The sequence below is a fragment of the Sprattus sprattus genome (assembly GCF_963457725.1).
Source record: "Sprattus sprattus genome assembly, chromosome: 15".
NCBI lineage: Eukaryota > Metazoa > Chordata > Actinopteri > Clupeiformes > Clupeidae > Sprattus > Sprattus sprattus.
In genome coordinates, this window is record NC_137913.1 from 15,361,912 (window position 1) to 15,385,937 (window position 24,026).

At 44.0% G+C, this 24,026-nt stretch overlaps 1 protein-coding gene across 1 annotated transcript in view; it reads left to right on the forward strand.

Annotated features, from left to right (window-relative positions):
- Positions 1-3,778: 3,778 nt before the first annotated feature.
- LOC308376303 (uncharacterized protein) overlaps positions 3,779-24,026 on the forward strand; it is a gene marked incomplete at both ends in the record, with an annotated part of 49,334 nt that continues 29,086 nt past the window's right edge. The window contains 7 exons of the mRNA XM_080852598.1: positions 3,779-4,514; positions 4,651-5,250; positions 10,160-10,163; positions 10,477-10,776; positions 20,163-21,727; positions 21,995-22,831; positions 23,625-23,647. Coding sequence (XP_080708724.1) covers positions 3,779-4,514; positions 4,651-5,250; positions 10,160-10,163; positions 10,477-10,776; positions 20,163-21,727; positions 21,995-22,831; positions 23,625-23,647 — 4,065 coding nt within the window. The remainder of the gene's footprint in view (positions 4,515-4,650; positions 5,251-10,159; positions 10,164-10,476; positions 10,777-20,162; positions 21,728-21,994; positions 22,832-23,624; positions 23,648-24,026) is intronic.

Sequence of the window (24,026 nt, forward strand, 5' to 3'; positions counted from 1 at the left end):
AAGTCATCCAACTGGTAGGCTGCAAACTAGAGATGATTCATTTGGTGTTCCCCTAATTGTGGAACCCTTGACCCCTCAAGAGAAAACCCCTGAATGTGACACACTCTCTAAAAACCTTAAGCCAAGACAGCAAAATTCTGAAGGACCACTGCAGGTGAGCCAAACGAAAGCATCTTCAGTGACAGCACCTCTAGCAGACCAGGTAGCTGGAGCCCAGCAGTCTTCCATTGTTCAACAGGGCCAGATACAAACCTGCCAGAAAACGTCTGCACCAGCAAATTCTGTTAAACATGTACTTGATATGTCACCAAAGTCAAAAGCAAAGCCAGCTGAGGTGAAAGAGGTTTCATCAAGTGGGGCAGTGGCTCTAGTGAAGACCATGTCTGAAAGTCTGGACATAAGAGAAGATATTGTTGGAGTCTCTTTGATTAAGGTACCCTCTCCACAACAGCAGCAGCCTCCACAACTTCCTCCCCAAAGTGTTTTACAGACAACTGAGGTTAAGAAGGAGCCCGTATGTTCAGGAGCACAAACAAAAGCACCACCTGTGTCTGCAAAGGCAATGCAACCCATAGTCCAGCAATACAAAGCAGCCTCTGCTCCTGCAAATTCTGTCCAACACACTATTGATATGTCACCAAAATTAGCCTGCAAACCTGCTAAGGAAGTTGGTGGAATAGAATGCAGTGGAGCAGTGTCATTAGTAAAGACTAAACCTGACACTAGAAAGTACAGGCAAGATTCTGTTGGTGTACCATTAGTTGTTGAACCACCCTCAGCCAAGGAACAAGTTCCAGAAAAACAGCTGGCCACATTGCCCAAAGAAAATATTCAGTCAGAGCAAACACCAAATTTGATTGGACGTCACACAACTGAATCAGTACTACGACAGGAAATTCCTACATATCATTGCAATGGAGTCTTCCGTGCTCAAACCCAGCAACTTACAAACATTCAACGAGATAACAAACCTATGGACTGTTCTGTAAAAATTACAATGGATACTCCAAAATATTCTCCTGTGCTCCGGCCTGGGCAAGTTATGGATTTCTCTACACGTAAGGAAAATAAATCAGATTTTGAGAGTAGACGGCCATATAATCAACAGCCACATCAGCAGAAATTACACACCAGGGTTGTGGACTTGACAGTTGAGATAGAGCATGACAAATACATAGACACAAATGAGCAGGGAGTCAAAGACCTCTCACCTTCTAAGACTCAGTCTTCATTCCGTAGATCCTCCCTCAGATCAGTCCCTCAAAGAAGGCAGAGTCAAAGTCAAAGTGCGCCTCAGAGCCCTGAGATCCAGCAAAAGAGCGTAAGCCTTACTGATGTTCATACAGGGCAAAGAGTACCTGCTGTGCAGGCTAACTTAACGGAACAATCCAGACAAGGATCGGCAGCACAGCCTCCATATACTGTGCAAAGGAGTGTACCTGAAATGCCTCGCACTGAAGTTGCTGGTACTGCCACAGAGACATTTAAACATGAAGGTTTGGTTGGGGATTCAAGGATGAGACCCACTGCACAACAACAACCAACCTCTTCTGCACCTATCATGTATCAACAAGTAAATCAAGGAGCTTATATGCATGCTCAAACAGACATGCAACAGACAGTGACCCCTGGGTTAAGACAGCCTACCTATGTTGCAGAAACCAAACCCCAAGTTGTATCTTCAAGGCCTAAAGGTCTGGTTAAACAAGTATCAATAATAGGTTTAGATGAAGAGAGTTGCCCTTCAGTCGAAGCTAAGACCCACACAGTGATTTATCCACCATCAAATGTGCAGCAACTGTCTCCAAGCATTGAGAGTGGTGCATCTCCTGTAGCCAAAAGAATCACAGGAGAGTCCTATGCTGTATCACCAGTTCCTACTAATGTATCCCAGACATATCAGAACACTATTCCACCTGCAAACGTTATCAAAGATGAAGTTAGATCATCTGCACCAGTCATGAAACCGTATGAAATGGAGCCCCCTCCTTTATCTCCAACACGCAGTCAGCATATTGTCCTTACTCGACAGACATCTCTTTCAAGTGAATCTGTCCCAGCAAGCCGCATTAAAAATACTCTTGATATGTCAGCAAAGCCAGAGGAGAAACCTTCTGAAGTAAGAAATCAAACTGAAGCACTGCCACTTGTGAGGAAAAAGTCAACATCTATAGATATATGTGAGGAAGTGGCAGGTGTCCCCTTAATTGTCGAAGCACCAGTACCAGTAGTATCACATCCAGCTCCTGCTCCTCAGCAATCATCTCCAGGGGCAGGGCATGTTGTTATTGAAATTGGCTCTCTGGATAACCCTCCTAGTGTCTCTGGATCTGGATTTTCTTCAAGGAGTGTGTCTCCTGTTTTCTCAGCAATAACAGAACAGCCTCCTCCTTCATCTCCAACAGGTAGTAAGCCATTTATCCTTACCCGGCAAACCTCTCTGGCTAATGAATCAGCACCTGCAAATCTGATTACAGGCACTCTTGATATGTCATCAAAACCAAAAGAGAGAGAACCTGAAGTAAGAAATCAGACTAGAGCTCTGCCTCTCATGAGGAAGAAGTCAACATCTATAGATACAAATGAAGAAGTTGCTGGTATTCCCTTAATTGTTGAGACTCCGGCACAGGCAGTGGCATCACAAGATAGTGTCAAAAATCTTGCTTCGAGATTCACTGGACCTAGTTCCCAGATTGCCACAGCTAGCCCATCGTCGTTCCCAGAGCCGCAAAGTAAGCCATTAATGATGAAAGTGCAACATGCAACACAGGCTTACCAAAATCAGGAACCGGCAGTCTCTAAAACTTCTACAGGATCTGTCCAAGGGCTTATCTCCATGTTTAGTGGTACAGATTCCCAGACTACTGAAGCCACCAAAGAGGCTTCATCAGGAACTTTCGCCAGTAGAACACCTCCGAAGTTGTCAAATGAAACTGTTAGCAGCCCTGACGAAGCAAGAGTTCAAGACTTTGTATCAGTTAAGGAGATAAGGCCCCATACAACTGCCATAGTGGCATCTACATCTCCTCCAGGTCCATCAAATGAGGTGTCAGTCGAAGAAATAAGAACTGCTCAAACTCCATCAAGTCCAACTCCTTTGAATTTACAAGGGGCATATCCAAGCCAAACCCCAATCACATCACCAACCACAGATGTGCCACCCAGGATATTGCCTCCCATGATGGATACATCCACTTCTTTGCCTACTGCATCAGAACCTCCACCATTATCTCCATGTATTGACACATCCGGAAAAGTAGCATTTACTATATTAAGTGAATCTGCCACACTAATTACTGAAACCTCGACAAGTTGCAAATCAGATGCTGATGTCCTTCAACCAGTAACACCTCAGAGTACAACTGAAATATCCACTCAGTCTACTGAGGCCCAGAGTAGTATCAGTGCAATTCAGCCCGCACCCCCAGTAGAGTCAGTGCCTTCTGATGTTACGCCACCAACTGATCTGCCTATAGATTATGTGCTAAGGCCTGAACTCAGACAAATGGTCATACCCCAAATTATCCTTTCAGCAGCAAGTACACCGGAAGATGATGTCGGTGTATTGTCAGACAGTGAATCCTGCACTGATAACGAGGTTATCGCTAAAGAAAATCTAGATAAAGATCAGGCAGTGGATTCGGTTAGCGAGCCAGTTCATGAAGACAAAATAGCAGTTTCCTGTGACATTCAGTCAACTCCAAGCCAGGTAATTACAGATAAACTTGCGGAGGAGGTAACAGAGCTACCTATGATTTCTTCTGATAAAGAAGATACAATGTCAAACAAATGTGAGGAGTTGCCTCCTCAGTCAGAGAGTACAGAGCCTAAACTTCAGTCAGTCCCAGCTGAAGAGGTTCCAACAACCGTGAAGAAGCTTGTCTCCTCAGAGTTATCAGATGTTCTCAAGACTCAGACTGACACTCCCGTTTGTAGTGACATGAGTCCCCAGTCTGCTTCACTCAAAGATGAAAGCTCTGTCTCTGAGACACCTTCAGTACCAGATGAAAGTCCACAAGAAACAAAGGAGAGTCCTCCACCAATGGAAGATATGACACTCCCTAGTGAATCTATTCAGCCCTTTACACAGAAAGAAGAAGTTTTAGACTCTGAGGTGGTGCAGTCTAGTCCAGCTGCACCATCAGAGGCTGCTGAAGCAGAAGAAGCAATCCCATGTCCACCGAGCACCCCAGAGGTGCCACCGAAAGAGGACAGTTCTGTCTCTGAGGGCCTGAGCTCCCCTTCAGATCCACAAATAATCTCCCCTGAATTAAAAGAGTTTACAGCAACAGTGGAAGAAGAGCCTCAGCCTAGTAATTCTGTACCTGAGCCAGATACACCTAAGCAGGAAATTCCAGACTCAGGGGTTACACAGTCTGAACAGACCCCCCAACCTGAAACATCTGTTCAAGAAAAAGAGGAAAAACCCATGCCCTCTCCATCAAGAGAGGATGATTCCACAACACAGGCTGGTCCAGAAGGAAGTTACGTACCTGAGGAACCAGTTGCTAAAGGTATGTTCTCAATGTTTGGAGGAGGGGCCTCCGGTTCACCCCAGAGTGGGTCATCTATTCTTGGTGGCATCATCCCTGGTTCATCTGCTAAAGAATCCCCAGGATCAGGCTTATTCTCCATGTTTGGTGGGCCTAGTCCTCAGCAAACTCAAAGTGAGTCTCAAAGTAAACCCAGTGAACCCCCAAGCAAAGGATTATTTTCAATGTTCGGTGGACCCTCATCTCAGCCACCACCTGGCCCAAGAGGTCCTCCCTCAGGAAGTGTTCAACCCAGAGGACCTGGCCCAAGAGGTCCTCCCCCTGGTGGTGCCCCATTTAGAGGACCAGGTCCAAGAGGCCCTGCTCCTGGAGGTGCCCCATTTAGAGGGCCCGGTCCAAGAGGCCCTGCTCCTGGAGGTGCCCCATTTAGAGGGCCCGGTCCAAGAGGCCCTGCTCCTGGAGGTGCCCCACCCAGAGGACCCCCACCTCAAGAACAAGGAAAAGGGTTATTTTCGATGTTTGGTGGTCCTAGTCCACAGCCACCTGCAGGTCCCAGAGGGCCCACTGCACCTGTGTCTGGATCTGGTTTGTTCTCCATGTTTGGAGGGTCCAGTCCTCAGCCCTCAACTCCAGCACCTAGTGAACCACCAGGCAAAGGATTTCTATCAATGTTTGGTGGAGCTGCTCCTCAGGCAGAGCAAAGTGGATCAGAAGAGGCTTCTAAGCCTCAGGAGCCAGAGAGTCTCTTTAAAGTTCCGTCAGTGTTCTCACTTGGAGGAGGTCCCGAGCAAAACAAATCAAAGTCTGGTGGATTTGGTCTTCTTAACATGTCATTTATGGAGGAAAAGAAACCAGATGTGCCAATGGATGACAGAAAAGATGAAACTGAACCTAGCCAGGTGGTAGATGTTAAAGATGACAGCCAGTCAACTATAAATAATGACACAGGGGCAGAGACCGTGCCAGAGGAAAATCAGCCTAGCTTGGACCAAAAGCTTATTGCTGAAACCGAGCCATCGTCTAGTGATGTCCCAAGCAATGAAAAAGTAGAAATAACTCCACCTGATATTCAAGACATACAAGTGGAAAAGACAGACTTAGAGTCTGTGACACCTCATTCGCAAGGTGAGCTACCAGATCAAGAGCAACCTTTGTCAGGTTTGCAGGAAGGTGCTGAAAAACCAACAGTGGAAATGCAAGTTTCATCAACCGAAGATGTAATCACTGAAGATCAAGCAACTAAAGATCTAAAGTTAGAATCTGAGGCATCCATGGAAACTGGACAGCCTTCCCATTTGGAACAGCCAACTGAACTTGACAAATCTGAGGAATCTAAGGAAGATTTAGACAGACCTATAGAAACAGAAATAATATCCGAATCTGACAAACATGAAATAACAGAATCAGAAGCAGAGGTAAAAGAAATAATATCTGAATCTGACAAACATGAAATAACAGAATCAGAAGCAGAGGTAAAAGAAACACACAAATTATTGGAGTCAGAAGAACTCCTAGAATCAGAAAAACACTCTGAAACAGAAACTTTGGAGTGTGATAAACCTCTTGAATCAGAGGAAATAAAAAGTTCAGAAAAACTACCGGACTCTGACAAATCTGTTGAAGGTGAAAAACCTGTGGAAGCTGATTCACATATAGAACCAGCGATATCAGGTGAAACAGAGAAGCCTTCAGAAACAACAAAACCAGAATCATCAGTGGATGAATCTGTGGAGTCTGAAAAACCCATGGAAGCTGAAATCAAAACGGAAATTGAAAAAACGGCTAAAAGTGATGAAAATGCTTTGGCTGAAAAGCCAGTTACTATAGAGGGAACCATCATTACGGAACAACCAGTAGCGATAGAAAAAACAATGGAAGGAGCACCACTTTCCCCTCCATCTCAACTGCCCCCACAACCTATTCCAGGAATGGGACCAAGAGGACCGATGATGGGAGATCCTAGAATGGGGGGACCAAGGATGGGAGATCCGAGAATGGGGGGACCAAGGATGGGAGATCCGAGAATGGGAGGACCAAGGATGGGAGATCCGAGAATGGGAGGACCAAGGATGGGAGATCCGAGAATGGGAGGACCGAGAATGGGAGGACCAAGGATGGGAGATCCGAGGATGGGAGGACCAAGGATGGGAGATCCGAGAATGGGAGGACCAAGAATGGGTGGACCTAGAATGGGAGGACCGAGAATGGCAGGTCCTCAAAAACCACCTGAACCAGCTCCATTCTCTGGATTCATGTCTATGTTCTCTGGGCCAAGTACTCCAAGCAAACCAGCAACCAGCAGCTTTTTTTCAGTACCACAGACTTCATTCTTTAAACCTGACCCCACCCCAGCTACAGGTGCTCCACCACAGCAGAAGAGCTCCTTCTTTAACTTGCCAAGTAGTCTTCCAACAGAGTCCCTAACTGGTGACCTGTTTGGTATGTTCAAGGCACCAGACTCCCCAAAAGCAACAGACACTAAGCCAGCAGTTGATTTACAAGCTCAGCCTGAGCCGACAGACAGAACTGACGAAGAAAAAACAGGACCTGATAGTCAAATTACTGAAGCACCTGAAGCAGAGGACTCAAAAGCCGAAGTCTCTGACTCCAATAAAATTGCATCAGAAGAAGGGGAAGCTGACTCAGAAACAGCCAAAGATTCTGGGCCTGAGATACCAAATAAAGATGACAGCACCATGTCTGAGAAGCCAGCAACTGAAGACCATGAATCAACTCAGAGAGAAGACAATGTTCCTCAAGCAGATGTCACTCCCGACACAGAGGGAGACAGCACTGCAAAAACTGATGCAGAAAGTAAAGCTCCTCCGGAACCAGAGCCTTCCTCAACTAAAGGCATGTTTGATATACCAGGACTATCTGCTCCCAGTTTTGGATTCATGTCAGGAGTAACAGAAACCGCCAAACCCTTTGGCTCATTGTTCTCGAGCTCCCCCGCCTCTCCCCCTGCTCACAAACCACAACAGGAACCACAGCCAGAGAGTGGAAGCCTCTTCTCTGGCCTCAAAGGTTTCTCAGTAGGCCTGTTCCAAGATGAAAAGCCAGCAGACAAAAAGGAGGATTCTGCTCCATCCATGTTTGGAAAAAAGATAGGCTTCCCCTTCTCAGCTCCCTCCGAGGCTCCCACACCTCAAACACCACCCCCAATTACCACTCAACCCAAGCCTAAGGAAGTTACCTTTGCTGAAGATGGTAGACCAGTGGGTGAACCAGGGATAGATAGAATGGCTAGCGTAGACTCAGATATAACTGGTAGTGCAGATGCCAGTGATACCGAGGGCCCTGACTCTTCAGATATGGTACGGAGCTTAGGCACAAGTCAAGGAAGCTCTGAGACACTTAAGGGGCAACCTGCACTGCCAAGTGATGAAGAAGACAAAAGCCAGGAAACCCCTCCTGTTCCTTCCACAGATCTGAAAAGTGAAGAGCCACCAATCAGCCCACTGAAGAAAGACATTAAAAGGCTAGTAGACACATAATAAGTGGTCAAATAAATCCATTTATTATGCTTTCATGTCACCCCTTGTTTTAAACATAACCTTTCCTAATTGTTGATGTTTGTTTGACTTTGATTTGTGATTTTCCTTCTCACTGATTCAGTTATTTTAAGGGAAATGTCTATACGTAGGCAATAAGAAGTGTTTATGTTGTTTGACTCAACAAGAAATGTTCAGTAGTGACATCCCTGTTCATTATCACACATCCACATGTCAATCCAGACCTGAAATGTGTCTCATGTTTTTATTATATGCGTATGCAATGCAGTGTTTCCCACAGAAATTTTGGAGACTATGGGGGGGGACGCGCGGCGCGCACATGTCCGGGGGGGGGGACGCGTGGCGCGTGCATGTTTACCGGTTTACCACTTTGGGGGGTGGGGGGCGTGGGGATGTTTTTTCGGCCTAAAATTCCTGATTTCGCGGGAGCTTCCCACTTTTGGGGGGGATAAGCCCCTACATAAAACCTATTATTTTTCCTGTGACCCAGCAAAACTAGGGGGGTCTGGGGGCATGCTCCCCCATAAGATTTTTTTTTTTAAATAACCTTTTAAATAGTGTCCTCTAGTGGGTTTTAGGAAGATAAATTAACAAATTGAGATTTAAAATATGGCACAAATTTAAACATATTGAAGACATCTGCTGAGATTTTGTTTGGGATTTGTGTGGAGCAAGAGCACCCTGACCCGGGAGAGAAAGCTTAGGAACAGCTACTACACTTTGCCTCCACATATTAATGTGAGGCCTCCTTCTCTGCAATGACTGATCAAAACAAAGCAGAGAAACAGACTGTGCCTGGAGAAGAGCTTGATATCAGCAGTTGCCTCCCTTTGTTTTAGGAAGAGAAAGGTTTTAGGAACTCCTGGGCTATGTTAGCATCCAAGTTCAAGGCTTTAAAATGCGACCGTGACGTCTGCATATTAAGCAACGGGGTTTTCCATTTCGCTCCGCAAATAATTCCTCCCATTCAGGCAAGAACGCCCGGTGTTCATATTCATACATTCGTTTAGCTCTACGCTTTGCTGGATCCATGGCATTCTTTCAGTAGTTACCGCTAGTCTGGCTAGTAACTCTCTGAGACTGGGTGCACACATTAGAATGTTTCACTTTGGAACATTAACGTTACTTGAAGACATCTCTCAAGATCGAGTGATGACAAAATATACATGAATAAATACCCCCATTCAAATCGGACAGCTTTTTGTCTGTATTTCCAAATATATTGCGAGCAAAATAAAATATGCATTTTAGATGGTTTAGATGGCCGGCAACTACTAACTGCTATCTTATCTTCAAACAGAAAGTAACGTCGTGTGCGCATCGGGGCAGAAGTCCGCCTTGCGCATACAGAGAGCAGAGGACAATTGTAAACGCGCGATCATCTAGTGACAAAAATGACATGCCGTTGTGCAAATAACATAAATAACACAAAGCTATTTATTGTGTTTAATAAAATAACAAGCTATAGAGTATATACCTGTTCTATAGGAAAGGTATCCTTAACTGACTTCCGTTGTGATCTGGCGCTTTATAGAAAATTAAATTGAGCAAAGTTAACTTGACCTTTCAGGGGGGGTGCCGTTGGGGGGGCGGGGCGCCCCCCTTATACAATGGTAGGGGAAACACTAACATATCTCAACAGTGTTTTGTTTTCGGCACAGTCGCAGGCAGACAGCCGAACTTTGTGCTTTCATGCAATCCCAATGAGAGCGACACGAACTTCGTCTGAGCAAAAAAAAAAAAAAAAAACTTCATGTGCACGCAGAGACTATGGCGGCCGAAATTAGACTATGGCGGTGCGCCATAGTCTCGTCAATGTGTGGGAAACACTGCAATGACACCTGAGTTGAACCTCACAATCAAAACATACACATGATATTCCATACACAAAATAAGCTGTGACACTGATTTGATAACTCTTCAAGCTATTGATAAGATGTGATCTGGGATTTTGATTAAATTAATTACTAAATTTGCTCTCTGACCCGTACCTCACGTACAATGTTAGTGCTGGAAGGTTTATGTGACTCACTGATGTGAATCAGTACTATGATATACAAACATAGTACTAATGTTGGTAGTTATGTTATCATAGATGTAATCTTCCCATGTCTGTACTTTCACTGAGTAATGTGATCCTGTGTTCTGTAGAATGGTATTCATAGTGACCCACATAGTAGTAATTAACTACTTTCCCAAATCCCCCCTCTTCAGTAATAAGATATTACATCTCTCTAATTCCTGTTCGACCTCATGAACCTGTCTTCAAGATGCCAACATGTACAATCCAGTTCAAGAGAGTAAAAGTTCTCACCAGTGTTTTGAGTTCCCATCTACAGTCAGCATTTGGAACTAATAAGTAGAATGAGCTGTTTCAGTGCATTGGTAAACACAGCTTTGACTACTTTAAGAACTCGAACTTCTACTTGTTTACTTGAAAATGACTTCCTGTGTATCTTTCACCGCAGTCCCGTTGATAGTAATCGGTTTGGGTCGTCTGGTAACGTCAGCCAGGCCAGCTCGCCGTATTCCTCCGACACGGAGGACCGATGTGACTCAGAAGGCTCACACCTCAAAAGCACCTCCACCAGCCGCCAACCCTCCCTCAAGGCCCAGCAGTCTGTCTGCGAGGACATCAAGGAAGTAGAAAGCAAGGAGAAGGAGCTGAAGCCTGTTCCACAGCCTGGTGTGAAGGAAGACATAAAGGAGCAGATTGTCCCTGCCAAGCCACTCGAGATTCAAGACAGAAAGCCTGATAAGCAGATAAGGTATACTGTGTCACTGTATGTGGGAGTAGCACTGATTTAATTCAGGGGGCTACACACCTGTTACATATCACCATAATCATCATATTCATTATTTATTCAGAGAGAATTGAGCAGCACTGCCCTGATTGAGGGTATATAATACAGATGAACAATAAATAAACAAACCGTACCAAAACAAAAAAGACAAAATAAATAAAGTACTAGGCTTCAGCAGATAGATTCATGTTATGTAAAACGGCACACAGGCTTTAAAGTTGATTTCAAATTGAGAATTCCTGTAGACAATTTGAAGGCTGGTCACCTTGAAAACAAATAGACAGCATTTTTTCTGTTATTTCAGTATTTACTGCATACTCACAGAATGAGTGACTGACGACAATGATGTCAAATATACCGCATAACTCTGGTTGGCATAACTCTGGTTGGCATGCAGTAGGCTTAGTGTTACTGTTCAGTCCTTCATGTGTTTCCTTCCTTATGTGTTAATTGCAGTTTCTTTGAGGATGGCCCGCCCCTTTTCGCTCCTTCCAGGCTGCGTTGGTTGAAGGCCATCACTAGAGTGAGGGTTCGGCTGCGTGAGGTAGGAGAAGCATTCTTTGCTCCAAACTGGGAACCAAACTCCTTTTCTTTTGCCTTCTGCTTATCTGTACTGCTTTCACTTGTTTTGTGAGCCACCCTGTGCTTCTGCTCTGGTTGGTTGAGATTCACTCGCATTTGGTGCTGCCGCCATTGTTGTTTTCTACTTGCATTCAGATATGCAGGTACATTTAATTACAGATGCCCCTCTTTTTGATGCTTGAAATGTATTTCTGTCTGGTCAATTTCTCCAGTTTGCATTTGTGTGTGTGTGTGTGTGTGTGTGTGTGTGTGTGTGTGTGTGTGTGTGTGTGTGTGTGTGTGTGTGTGTGTGTGTGTGTGTGTGTGTGTGTGTGTGTGTGTGTGTGTGTGTTTGTGTGCGTGTGTGTGTGCGTGCGTGCGTGTCTGTGTGCGTGTGTATGTGTGTGTTCTTCCTTCTGTCACTTTCCTTCTACAGCCTGGTTTTACATATTTCATCTCTGGCCTTCGTCATGTAATCACTAAGACATCAGTCTGAGTGAATTACATTTTCCATGATAATGCATATTGCAGCTCAGTTACATAATTCAATAGAGTTGATGACAAAACTTGATTTTGACTCCAGTGTCCATGACCTTCTTCAATTGTTTTTTTTTACGGTCTTTTAAAGGGAGGGATACAACATGCAGAGAGCTGATTCCCTTATGTCAACCAATTTATTCATAAATTGCCAGTAATACAGTAAGACATTGGAATGATTCTCCTAAAAGTGGGATCAAGCAGGCTGCCAAGATACATGTACACCTATGTGTACTGTACGTACATTTATTCATATGGGTTTAACCCACAGAAATTTGAATGGCAGTGAATGGTATACACATTTGTCAATGCATGTATTCCTAGGCATTGCAGACATGCTGCTTAATTTGGAGGTATTGCATGCGTGAAGGTACGAAGAGGTTGTCAAAAGAAGAGACAATCCAAAACCTTGTCTGTAATTCTTGGTACTATATTGATGCTAATGAGAGGAAGCTACAGCGAGCCACACTTCTGTATACCACAGCAGAAGACTTTGTTGGTAGATATGGTTCACCTAAAACCTTCTGTACCACTTCCATTTTAACAACTTACAAAGTTAGAATATAGACTATGTATTTTCTGCACCTGTCAGTTTATGTAAGCAAGGAAAATCAATTCCCCGCAGAGTAATTCATTTCCTTCACAGCGTGCCACATCTCTGTGTTAGTGCTCTAAGCCTTAACTATGAGAGTCAAAGACATGGAGGCTTCTGGATTAATAATGGACAGGTGTGCCAATAATGCTCTGTGGAATACCTGAAGGTCAAGGGAGTTTGACGTTATTGGCTCCTGGTATTCTCTGGGTGTAGTGAGTCGAATCTCTTTCTGCATTTCCTTTCCAGCTTGTGGAGGTCTTCTCACAGCTGCATGCTTTGTAGGGGGGAAGGACAGTCAAGTGATTGGAGTGTTCAGGCTTTGAGGAATTGGGGGTTGCTAGGTCTAGAGACACAAAGGCTGTGACAGGAAAAGTGTACTGGCAGAAATAGACTTAAATGCATCATTACCCTCCAACTGACAACTTGAATGTGGTGTGTTTTGGCATCTGTGTATCAGCTGTTTTCGCTTACAAGAAATGTCCTCTGTATGTTTTGTAGGTACCTGTGTGTGACGTGTTTATGTGTGTTCAATATGAATTACTGGACTAGCTGATCCAGCAGCAAGGAATTAGCCTCATTCTTTTTTTGTTGAGAAAAAAGGAATACACCATGTCATATATTTAATTTTTGATTTAAGGCTAAAAGCATCTTTTATCGTTATGGTCAGTCTGCCTCAGTGTTATTTTTGTCTGAACAACGTATTTACCATGGCAACCTACTTGCATTACTATGGAAACAAAGCATAGATACGACAGGAAATTACATACAGTAGGTGGTCTTATAACAGGTGATATGGTAATATTAAATTAAATATGGTTTAGGGCCTTGCCTTGCACTTCTGTTATATACTATCTATCGATCTCTCTCTCTTTATATATACATATATATATATATATATATATATATATAGAGAGAGAGAGAGAGAGAGAGAGAGATAGATAGATAGAAAGGTGGCAAAAATGAATTATTACTCAGATGTATATATAAATTATGTGTGTGTACATACTGTACATACACATACATATACATTCAGTATACATCAGATAATCTAAGATGTAAGAGATGCATTTTTACTTGTAAGAAATAGGAAGAGACTAAAACAGAGAAACAAACTGATGTAGAAAAGAAGTCAGCAGAAAATCGAAGCTGAGAGAAACACAGAGAGAACATGGACTGTTGAATGACACACGGGGAGAGAGGTGAAGAATGGAGTGAATGGAGGGGAAAGTGTGCCTTTCTGAGAAATCTTCCAGACCGAGACCCAGGGATCAAAGGGTTTCTGGGGTGACAGGCTTAAAAAGTCAGCATAGCAATCAGGCTCTCCATCCCCACCCCCCACCACCAGCCCCCTGCTGTCCTCATGGACGTTCCACCTGTGGGGGGGGGGGGGGGGGTTGTCCCCATTGCTCTCTACTAAAAAATTCACTCAGACAGAAATGTTTCTATACTTAAATGTTTTTATCAGCCAATTAGAGACACCCTGGGGGGTAATGCATGCGCAAATAACTAACGTAGTTAGCATGCTCATACCCAATGATTCACTGTAAAAGCTTTTAAAGACTGATTTCTTTAAATGAACAGCGGGAATGTGTTTGGCTAATAAGGACTTTGAACTCCTCTATTATATTTTTAATGAGATTGAATGACACTTAAGAGTTCCTCTGCCGGAATGCTCTGTGCTACTAGATGAAAGGATGCTAAACTGAGTTTTAATAATGTAGCATAGGCTGTCATTACAGTGGTGCATCCAAACAAGTCATAATGTCATAGGTGCCACATCTCTAACAATCTAGGGAATTCTATAGAAGGGAGACTGTATCCTAACTAAGATGGCCTTGTTTGAACCAGCACATACGGAAGGCATTATCATGAATGATCATGATTAGAACTGTTTAATGTAGACAAAATCCAATTCATCTTTTCTGCTTTAAGCAGCTTTGACAGATTCATGTAATCTGGATTGAAGTGTGGAAGTACCAATTCAACGTCTTCTGTAGTGTTTTGGCCTTCAGCAGTTAGGAGTCACTGTCTTAAATGCTTTGACAGCCAAAGAGTTCCGTGCTGTCCTTGGGTGCCAGTGACTTACATTATCATTGTGCTGGAGGCTTTTACACTATCTGCCTAAACACTGTGCACGTGAGGAGCAGGATGTGGCACTTATCAAAGAAGTGGAAAAGGTGAGACCTTGTTAAAGTCAGGAGGCAGAATCTTTAAAAATAATGGTACATTGACAAATGGTCAATTTTATTTTTGCATTATTATGTTTATCATTTATTATGATTATTTATTAGTATTTTATTGTTTATTATTTAACAGACTGCTTCTGTTTAATCAATGAAGAAGTTCTTGATGCGGATAGAAGCAGATGAAAGAGTGAGCACTGCACATACATTCTCTCTCCTCCTTGCTGTGTGGACTGCATGTCACCATGGTACCCAGACAGGAGGAGCCAAAGGCAAAGGAGTGAATCCAGTGTGACCAATGAGCTTCATTAAAAGCAGTCTCATGCAGTTTATAATGCAAATAGCTGGCTTGCATTAATCTAATGAATGTTTCAATGATATAGTGTTAAAATAATTAACTCCTTTAACAGGATGGTTTTAAACATCTCTTCACTACATCCCTTCACCAGACAAGAGAAGGTTGACACGCTGCCTTGTTCATGAGTCTAATTGAAGAAACTGGGAAGAATTGATTTACAGTAACAGAGCAGAATAAAGGGTGCATATATTCTACAATCCCCTGTCTCTGCGACATATCATTGAGGCTGGTAGTGGTATTTGTGCAGCAGTCGAGTGGTTGAACCTTTCCTTCTTAGACTGAATGTGTTCAATATGTTGGCTGTTAATAACCTCTTGAATGTGACAGATGTCACAGCACTCCCTTTCAGCACCTCCAAATCTCACCAGAAGAATTCTACAATCAGAGATGCCCGTCCACATTCCCCTGTTTGTCCTTCATGGAAATTCACTTTGATGGAATTAGTTTTAAATGTTTTCCTTTTAGGACATCTGTGATTTGATTAGAATAGGTTGACAAACAACAACGATAATCTAGCAGGTGAAAGTCTCTGGGAGAGAAAAGTGAGAACGAGAGAGAGAGATATTGAGAGAGAGAGAGAGAGAGAGAGAGAGAGAGAGAGTGACTGTGGGCATGACTGATATGCCTGTGTGATGCTACCAGGGAGGGAGTGAGGCGGTTAAAGCGCCGGCGTACACAGCGGAGCGCACAAATTCTCCGCGAGCAACAAGCAGCTGTTCATATAGGAGTTGGAGGAGGAGGAAGAGAAGAGAGATAGCAGCCAAGTAGTCCACACACTGTGGCAGTGACACAGAGAAGATCAGGGTGAACTGAGTGAAGTGATCGGTAAAGAGAGAGAGAGAGAGAGAGAGAGAGAGCTCATTAGAAAGAGACAGGAAAGTCAAACAGGGTTGATAGGTATCTGTGCTTTTGCCCTAGCATAACATATGATTAGAATTTGATTACTTATTATACACGGCACTCCTTGTAGTCCTGTGTGTGGTCTACCTGTCTCATCCAGTGCAGCTGTCACGCTCTGAGGAAAATGGAATTTGATGTTAGGATGATATTCTGGTCAACAGTCTTTTCTCTGCTAACTCCGATGCTCTGAAAGTAATCATTTATTCCACTTCAGTCAGGTATGTTTGCGCTTGTTTACACCTTGATTGCCTTATTATATGGGCAAGGATTATTGTTCATTGCATGGAAGTGGACAAATATGGTGTGTATGATAAATATAGTAATGTATTACAGCATATAGCAGGATAATCTTTCCTTTCTGAATCGATGCAGTGTTTGTCATTCATCAGTGTTTGCCTTAATCCATCTGCCATTCCAACTTTTTCCTCTCATGAAACCACTGTTTTGTTTCCATTTTGTGTTGGACTTCAGTTACCTTGCACTGTGGGTCACCAGCTAGGGCAGTAGAGGAAATACGATATAGCATCCTCCAGCCAAGTCTTGTCTGCAGTCGTGAAGACATTAGGGAATTCCACATAATATGATTCTGGTGTTGCTATTTTATCTAGGTACAAACTTCAGGTTTATGGGTTACCATCCCTCTGAGTGTAAACCCAGGTTCTGGGAAAAGGTACCAAGTGATAGACAAAGTGAGAAAAAAGCATAAAGTAAAATCGATTAGTTTTTGTTTGTGTCCTGCTCGATACTGTCTGGCACGTATCCAAATCCGACTGTGTAAACAGCTGTCTTGACATAGCAGTGGGAGGACGCAGGGTAAAGATCTTACGGATTATTGAATATGTTTGGAAAAGAAATTGCTAAGCAGTCCCTCCATCTCCCCTCCTCTCTCTCTCCCTCTCTCTTTCTCTCACACACACACACACACAAACATGAATCACCAAAAATGTTATAGGATGTTTAATCAACTGCATCAATGCATCAACTGTCATCTGATGCATTAGGAACCCAGTCGCTTTGGTTTTCCGTACCCTTGTGACCTCACCTGTCACTCTTAGACTATTTCGAGATGAGCTGTTCAGACCAGGAATTATTTTTATGCAGGTTAAAGTTAGAACCTATGGTTAAAACCATGTGTGCATTTAGGACTGTATATAAAATCATATTAAAGCTGTTTATAGCGTGATGATTTGTGGATAAACGGGAGAGACACATGAGATTACTTTCCTTTACTGTCATAAGAAAGAGCAGCATAGAGGTGAAAGGTGAGAGTTAATGTCGAGACAGTGTGTCTGCCTTAGGTGATTTCATCCTTCAGCGACTGTGAAATTGGGACTTGGGATTTCTTTTTGTATCTAAGTAACATCTTCATGACTCATTCTTTCGTGATGCAGTAGATTTGCTGTAATTTGTGATCGTGTTTTAGCATCTAATTACTCTCGCACTATATCACTTTATCACTATTTTCTCCAGTTTTGGTCTCAGCAAAGTCAATACTGTATGTATGTAGATGTACAGAGCCACACAAACTACAACACTGGAAGAAATAATGCATTTATTACTTTTTTTTAATGTAATATGTTATTTTCTTCCCATACAAATTTGCATTTTTTTTTTGCATCATCATAACAGTACATTGCATCTCCCCCCCCCCCCCCCCTTTCCCTTCCATCATGTTGTCCTTTCTGAAATGTCAGGGTAATTACCAGGAGTTTGTCTGTGTCCTTCTCTGTCTCTCCACTTAAACCAGCTGCTTGGCTGTTTTCTGTGGTTGTTTTTTTGTCTTTTCATTTCCTCAGTGATGACATTCATCTAGTTTCCACTCCCTGTCAATCTTCTTGTGTGTGTGTGTGTGTGTGTGTGTGTGTGTGTGTGTGTGTGTGTGTGTGTGTGTGTGTGTGTGTGTGTGTGTGTGTGTGTGTGTGTGTGTGTGTGCGCGCGTGCGCGTGTGCGTGTGCGTGTGTGTGTGAGACAGCTTTATGCAATAACGAATAGGCAAACCAAACAATCTTATTGCTTCCCAGTGTCACAAGCGGGAGATTCAGACAAAATGGCCACTTCCTCAACCTATACATCCACCAAAACAGGGCTTCTGTGCCTTTGCTTGAGATTTGATGTTTACAAAATTAAATCAGATTTTTTTAAATTCTACTCTGTGCCGGGGCTCCTACTGCGACTTCCTGTCAGTGTTGCACCTTCACAACAAGTGCTGGTGTTACCACAGATCCTGTGGGGAATTAGGTAAAAGCCTCTGCTTGTAGAGAAGGTTTCTTTAGCCTTGTACAAGTAGTGTGTGGCCTTTCAAAGTTACTTTACTGGACCATTGAAAGGACAGTAAGGCCTGAGAGGCTTGGCCCATACTGACCTTTTGGGTTGCTCTGGCACAACTGTACTTTTGAAGTGAAGGGAAATGTCTGTTATTGGAGTGGGATTCTTGTGAGTCATCTCGTAGGGTATCCAGGTCTATGCAATTAGTTACAAGCTTGCAGCTAGCTGGCAGCAGCATTTCAGATGGACTTGGATACAGTCTGAGGGGAGCAGAAGAAAAAGAAATGGGCAGCAAGATTAAAACCCACAAGAGCTGGAAAGGTTGCGTCATTCTCACTGAGAGGGAGAGAGAGAGGGAGAAAGAGAGATCCAATGGCAAGCTAATTGCTGAGCTTTGACATTGTAATGAATAGCTCCAGCATCCTATCGGTAGTCTTGAAGAGGGAATTGGGTAATTCTTTGACATGGCTCATCCACCCCCAAATCACAACTCATAGGGGTGCTATCAGCCAGCTGCTTGACTCTGCTTTACTCTCTTATATGATCCTACAGTATGCTGAACTTGTGTCATCTATACCCTGATTCGTCAGTGACTACAGTCTCTTCCTTGTCTATACCAGATAGATAATCCCAAATGAATGCACCTACGTATGCAGTGTTAAAGTGAACTGCTCGTCCTCTTAATAAGTATAAAATGTAGTTGTCTTGGAACACAATATTGACAAAAATGTGCCTGAATGCAAGCCTTCAAACTGCCTTGTTTATTTTTAGATCTGTCATGTTAATTAACCAACTTGAACATGACATGTTTATTAAGCATTTTGAACATGGCTACAGTATTTGTAACCATAGCTACCAACTCTGTTGCCATAAGGATAACTACCTTCATTATGTGCGTTTTTTTGTGCACAAAGAAAAAGAGGACAGTCATGTTGCCATTCCATCATGTTTGGGCATTGGCCTCTTCAGTAGGGAATCCTCCATGGAGGCACAGGATGAAAGGTGTTGTGTTAGCATTGAGCCAGATAGGCCAGGTTTACATTATACTATGCATTACAGCGAGGCTTTCACAGATCCTGCTCTACCTATGTTGCTATGCAGAGACTTCTCTCTCTTCTTATCACATATGGTTGGTCTGATTGGAAGTGCTGCTGCATGCATTTACTAGCCGTGTGAAGTCTCAGCTGAGATGTGCGAGCTGCGCTTGCTTTTCACACCCTATACAATCTGTAGGGACCCGGTGCTGACCGATGTGTGGTGTTCTTTGGGGACACGTGTCACATCCTGTTCCTTGCTGAATTACACAAGATGTGTACCTATTTGTTCATGTTGTATACGGTGTGTCGTGTATGTGTGTGTGTGCTTGCCTTTGTATCTGGTGTAACTATAAAGCACATAACCCCATCATCCATTCTGCTTTGACTTTTTCTTTAAAACTTGATTGATTTTACAGACAGTATGATATTACAGAGGCTAGACAGTGCAGCCGATATTAAGCATTGCTTCCTGCTGTTGCTGTACAGTTAGAGACAGTTATTGTTTTGGAGGAATTGGAGAGGACTGAGAATTGACAGTTGAATGTAATTCTTTTATATCCTCCACACAATTGATTTTTGTATTGCCATGCATTGACAAGAAAGGAAAGATATGCTGGTATGTCAACTGAGACTATATCTTTTGATAATCTGCTTTTGTGCCGTTCTCAAGTGACTTATGCAGTTTCAATGTAAAAAAAGAAATGATGTACAGACAAATCTTTTTCCATTTTTTTAGCCATGGACTAGAACGTCTAATCGTTTGAACTAATAGATCTCTTCAACAAAGACCTCTGTAGTTTGAGATACTATCCATGTGACCATGAAAAAGGACAGCAGGAGGGTGTCAACATTGGTGTCCACCCTTCTCCCCCTTTTGTCTACCCTCTTGCACATACTCTGAGGATGTTCTCCAGGAACTGCTTCAATGGGCAGGATGGGGTGGGGGCCCCAGAGTATGGGCGCCAGAAACATAAGGCAGCTGTACCCAAAAGGAGGGCCCCCAATCCCAGGGTTGCTCTTATGATCCGTGGGAAAATCCATCGCCTTCTTCAGGGGTCTGGGGAGCAAGCCTCTCACAATCCCGGCCCATATTATGATGGGATCTTGGAGGAGGATGAAGAAGAAGAAAAGGAAGGTCCCGAGCCGGACTTAAGGAGATGTGCATCACAGAGAGAGAGATATGGCGGCGCGTCTGAAGTTGCTAATGGACAGGTTGCCAAAGAACACACAGCACTCGCAAGCATGGATTATGTGGGGGAGGTGGAGCTGAACAGAGAAGGGTGTGTTCGCATCCCATGTACCCTTCAGCACAGCAGCAGTGCGCAGCAGCCATTTAGAATGCCGAAACAGGCGATGTCAGATTTCAATGGGTCAAGGTTTCTGGAAGAGATGGGGTCCAACAGTGGAACATCTTTCAGCTACAATTCAGCCAGGGTGGACAGGATTGTTGAGGAGGACGAGGAGGAGGAGGAGGAGGAAGAGTCCAGTGCTATCGTTGAGCACATATTGAAGGAACTGAGAGGAATCAATAAGATCCAGGCAGAGATCTCAGATTTGAGGCAATACCTCACTTTTGTGCGTGGCTCAGTAGATGAGGTATCCAGCTGTGTTGAGGCAGTGCTTATGGAAATAGAGGGCATACGCTCAGGGACCAAACCTGCGGCGGACTCTTGGCCAGGGGCAGTGGGGCACAAAGAGGGGCCCTCTACGCTCTACAATGAACAGTGTAGCAGCTCCTACAACACAAGGATGGATAAACCTAACAAAGCAGAGTCCTCAAGTACAGCAAGTGATTATCGGTCAGAAGAACTCAGTGAACATGATAGTCAGTATAAAATTGCCCTTAATCAGTTGTTAGACATTAGAAGATTTGGCTCGTCATACGAGGCTATGTGCACCTCGTCCGATGTAGATTCTACAAACCCAGATGTTCATGTGCCACCTGAGCTTACAATGTTCAACCAAAGCTCAGATACCCACCCTGGCATCAGGGTGAGGAAGTTGAGCTTTGGATACTTTGAGCGCCAGGACGGACAAGACTGTCCCAGCACCAGTTCTCTGTCCTCAGGCCAGAGCTCCAAGTCAGAGTCTGACCACCATGACAGGATGGAGTCGGGGTGTCCAGGCGCTGCCCCCGAGTGCCATGGTTGGAACCAGATGGGTCTCCCTCGAAGCACGAGTGGGGACACAGGCTGGAGTGAGGAAGAATGTTACTTCAGGCAGGCCAGTTTTGAAGATGGCGACGGTTGCATAGGGGAAGGGCAGACATGGGAGGGGTGCAGGGACGAGGAAGCTGGCAGCACATTGGGGCGCTCATCTGCCTGCAGCTCCGAGCATCTGTCCTTTGTTTCAAGTTGCCATTACAACTCTCCTGCAAGCACGGGCAGCCGAGAGGAGTGGCTCGCCAGCAAAAGGAGGGCACATTCAAATGAGACACAAGCCATGGGAGGGTCTGCTCAGGACCTCATTTTGGAATGCAGTGGGTCTGCCCATTACAATCCAGGAGTAATGTATGAAAGTGAGATAGAAGATTATGCCAATTCTGGTGACGTAAGTCATGAAATGACAGGCACTGCGATAAGTCAAGACAGAAATAATGCCCACTCCTCTGACCATCCTTCATATCATCAAGCTCTCTTGATGGAACATTCACACAGTGAAGGTGCTGCCCAACAGGCTTCAGCCTTAGGAAAAGTGGAGAGGGGTGTAGCCATCTCAGACCCCAGTGTGTCCAGCTTTGCTCCAGATCCTACTGATGCCTGTAATGCTGGTTTCACTGTGAAAAGGTTTGGCAGAGCAGTGCTGGATTTCAAGTCGGTTTTGAGGGTAGCACTCAAGAAACTAGAGGGAGCTCAATCACCTGGGGACAAGACTGAAGTCCCCCTGGCCTCTTCTTCAAGCAGCGAGACCCTAATAGAGACCCCATGTGCCGCCACACCTGATGGTGGGAGTGTTGTCCCTGACGGAATCTGCAGCTCTCCAGTACTGACAGACCTGACTTGCACTGAGTCAGAATCAGTGGCTCAACCAGCATGTGAGGTCTTCCAGGAGCAGGGCACTGATCCTCCTGAGGAACTAGAGTCTGCTGGGGCAGACCCACCGTACAGCATTGCCCTTGCCACAAGCCCCCAGGATGGCTCTCCACCACCGTGCTTTGTAACCGAGTCAGTCCCACCCACTGCAGAAGACCCTGCTCAGCAGGAGGAGGAGAAAGTTTTGCAGCCTCCTGAGGAGATCCCATTAGAGGCTGATGTGAAAATACCCAAAGGTGTTGGTGCAGAAATCTCTGAAAATGTTGGTACAGACATTCCTAAATCAGTTAGTGCAGATATGAAAGCAGAAGCCAGTGCGGACACCAGTGCAGATGCGACGGAGACGGAGAACAGCGAAGATGCTAATGTAGATAGCATCTTAGTGGACCAAGGGGAGGAAACAGATTGCCCTCAGGAGTTGAGCCAGAGTGATGTGCGACGGCTGAAGTGCATGAGAACTTTTCAGCAGATCCTCAGGGAGAAGAGAGAAACCCGTCGTAACCTTACACTGATTACAATGTCCACCTTCTCGGAGGACGATTTTAATCCAGGTATGATGCAACTTTCACGCAGACATTTTTCAAGTTTGACTTCTATATGCCTGAAGTTTTTTCATAAATCTTAAGGCGCCCTGAAGTGTTGCTATAAAGAAGCTTGTTTGAAGTTATTTGAAGTGATTTCAGTTTATTACAACAGTGCCAGAAATAGCTATTAAGTATTGTTTTCTTTTGGTTTCTCTTGGTCACATGTACAGGTTACAAAAACGTTTGTGCCAAACTTCTGTACCTTTGAGATCAAAGCCTTGTTGCCTATTTACCAATTCCCTTTGATGTGAGGTGTATCTCGTCTAGTTTTTTATTCTTGTTAAAGATCTCTGTCAGACTGAAGATTAGAACTCATGTTTCCATAAGTTACCAGGCTTTCTCTCCAGTCTGCACTTTTCCCTTTTCAGAGAAATTGTTGAAAATTGTAATGTAAGGAATTGCTGAGTCAAATCTCTGGCAGGCCTCCAACTCCTCAGTGTTTCATCCCCTGCCATTTTCAGAGCTTTAGGCGTATAACTTTAGCTTCATTTTAAAAAAAAAAAACGAAATCCTGCCATGAAAATAGGACCAAAGACAAATTAGCACCTATTACAGCATGAATTATACATCTGAGAGAAATATTCAGGCAATAAGCCGCGGCGCTCAGGGGGCTCTAGTTTGTTTCTCTCTCCAGTTCTGTATTCTGTGTAGACACTAAAGTCTCTGGCAACTATGGCTATGCTGTCAAACTCTGAATAGAACTGGAGCATAGTAATGCCTGTTCTGATGCTGATGTGTGTTTATGCCTCTTCCTCTACAGAAGCGAGCCAGGAGGAAGATCAGGTTACTCTTTGCCGTTTCACACAGGAACACCCTGCTGTTTCTTTATTATTATCAATATTATTTGTATTACTAAGTTGTCACTGCAAATCGTTATTTTATTTTCCCCCAGCCCCTGCATGTTTCCAGACATATTTCCTGTAGGAAGTGATTGCTGATTTTGTGAACCACCCCACTCCTCTTCCCCGGAATGAATAACATTATAATATAATTTCTTTAATTTTTTCCTTATATTTCCGTGTGGTGCATGGGCCTGCTCTTTGCATGCATTGTATCTAATGTTTTGTGCTGGGCAGGAGATGGCAATATCTAGTCCAGGTCCAGATGCTAAAATCCATTCAGTTCTGTGGATTGCAGAAGGAAACAAGGACACAAACTAGAT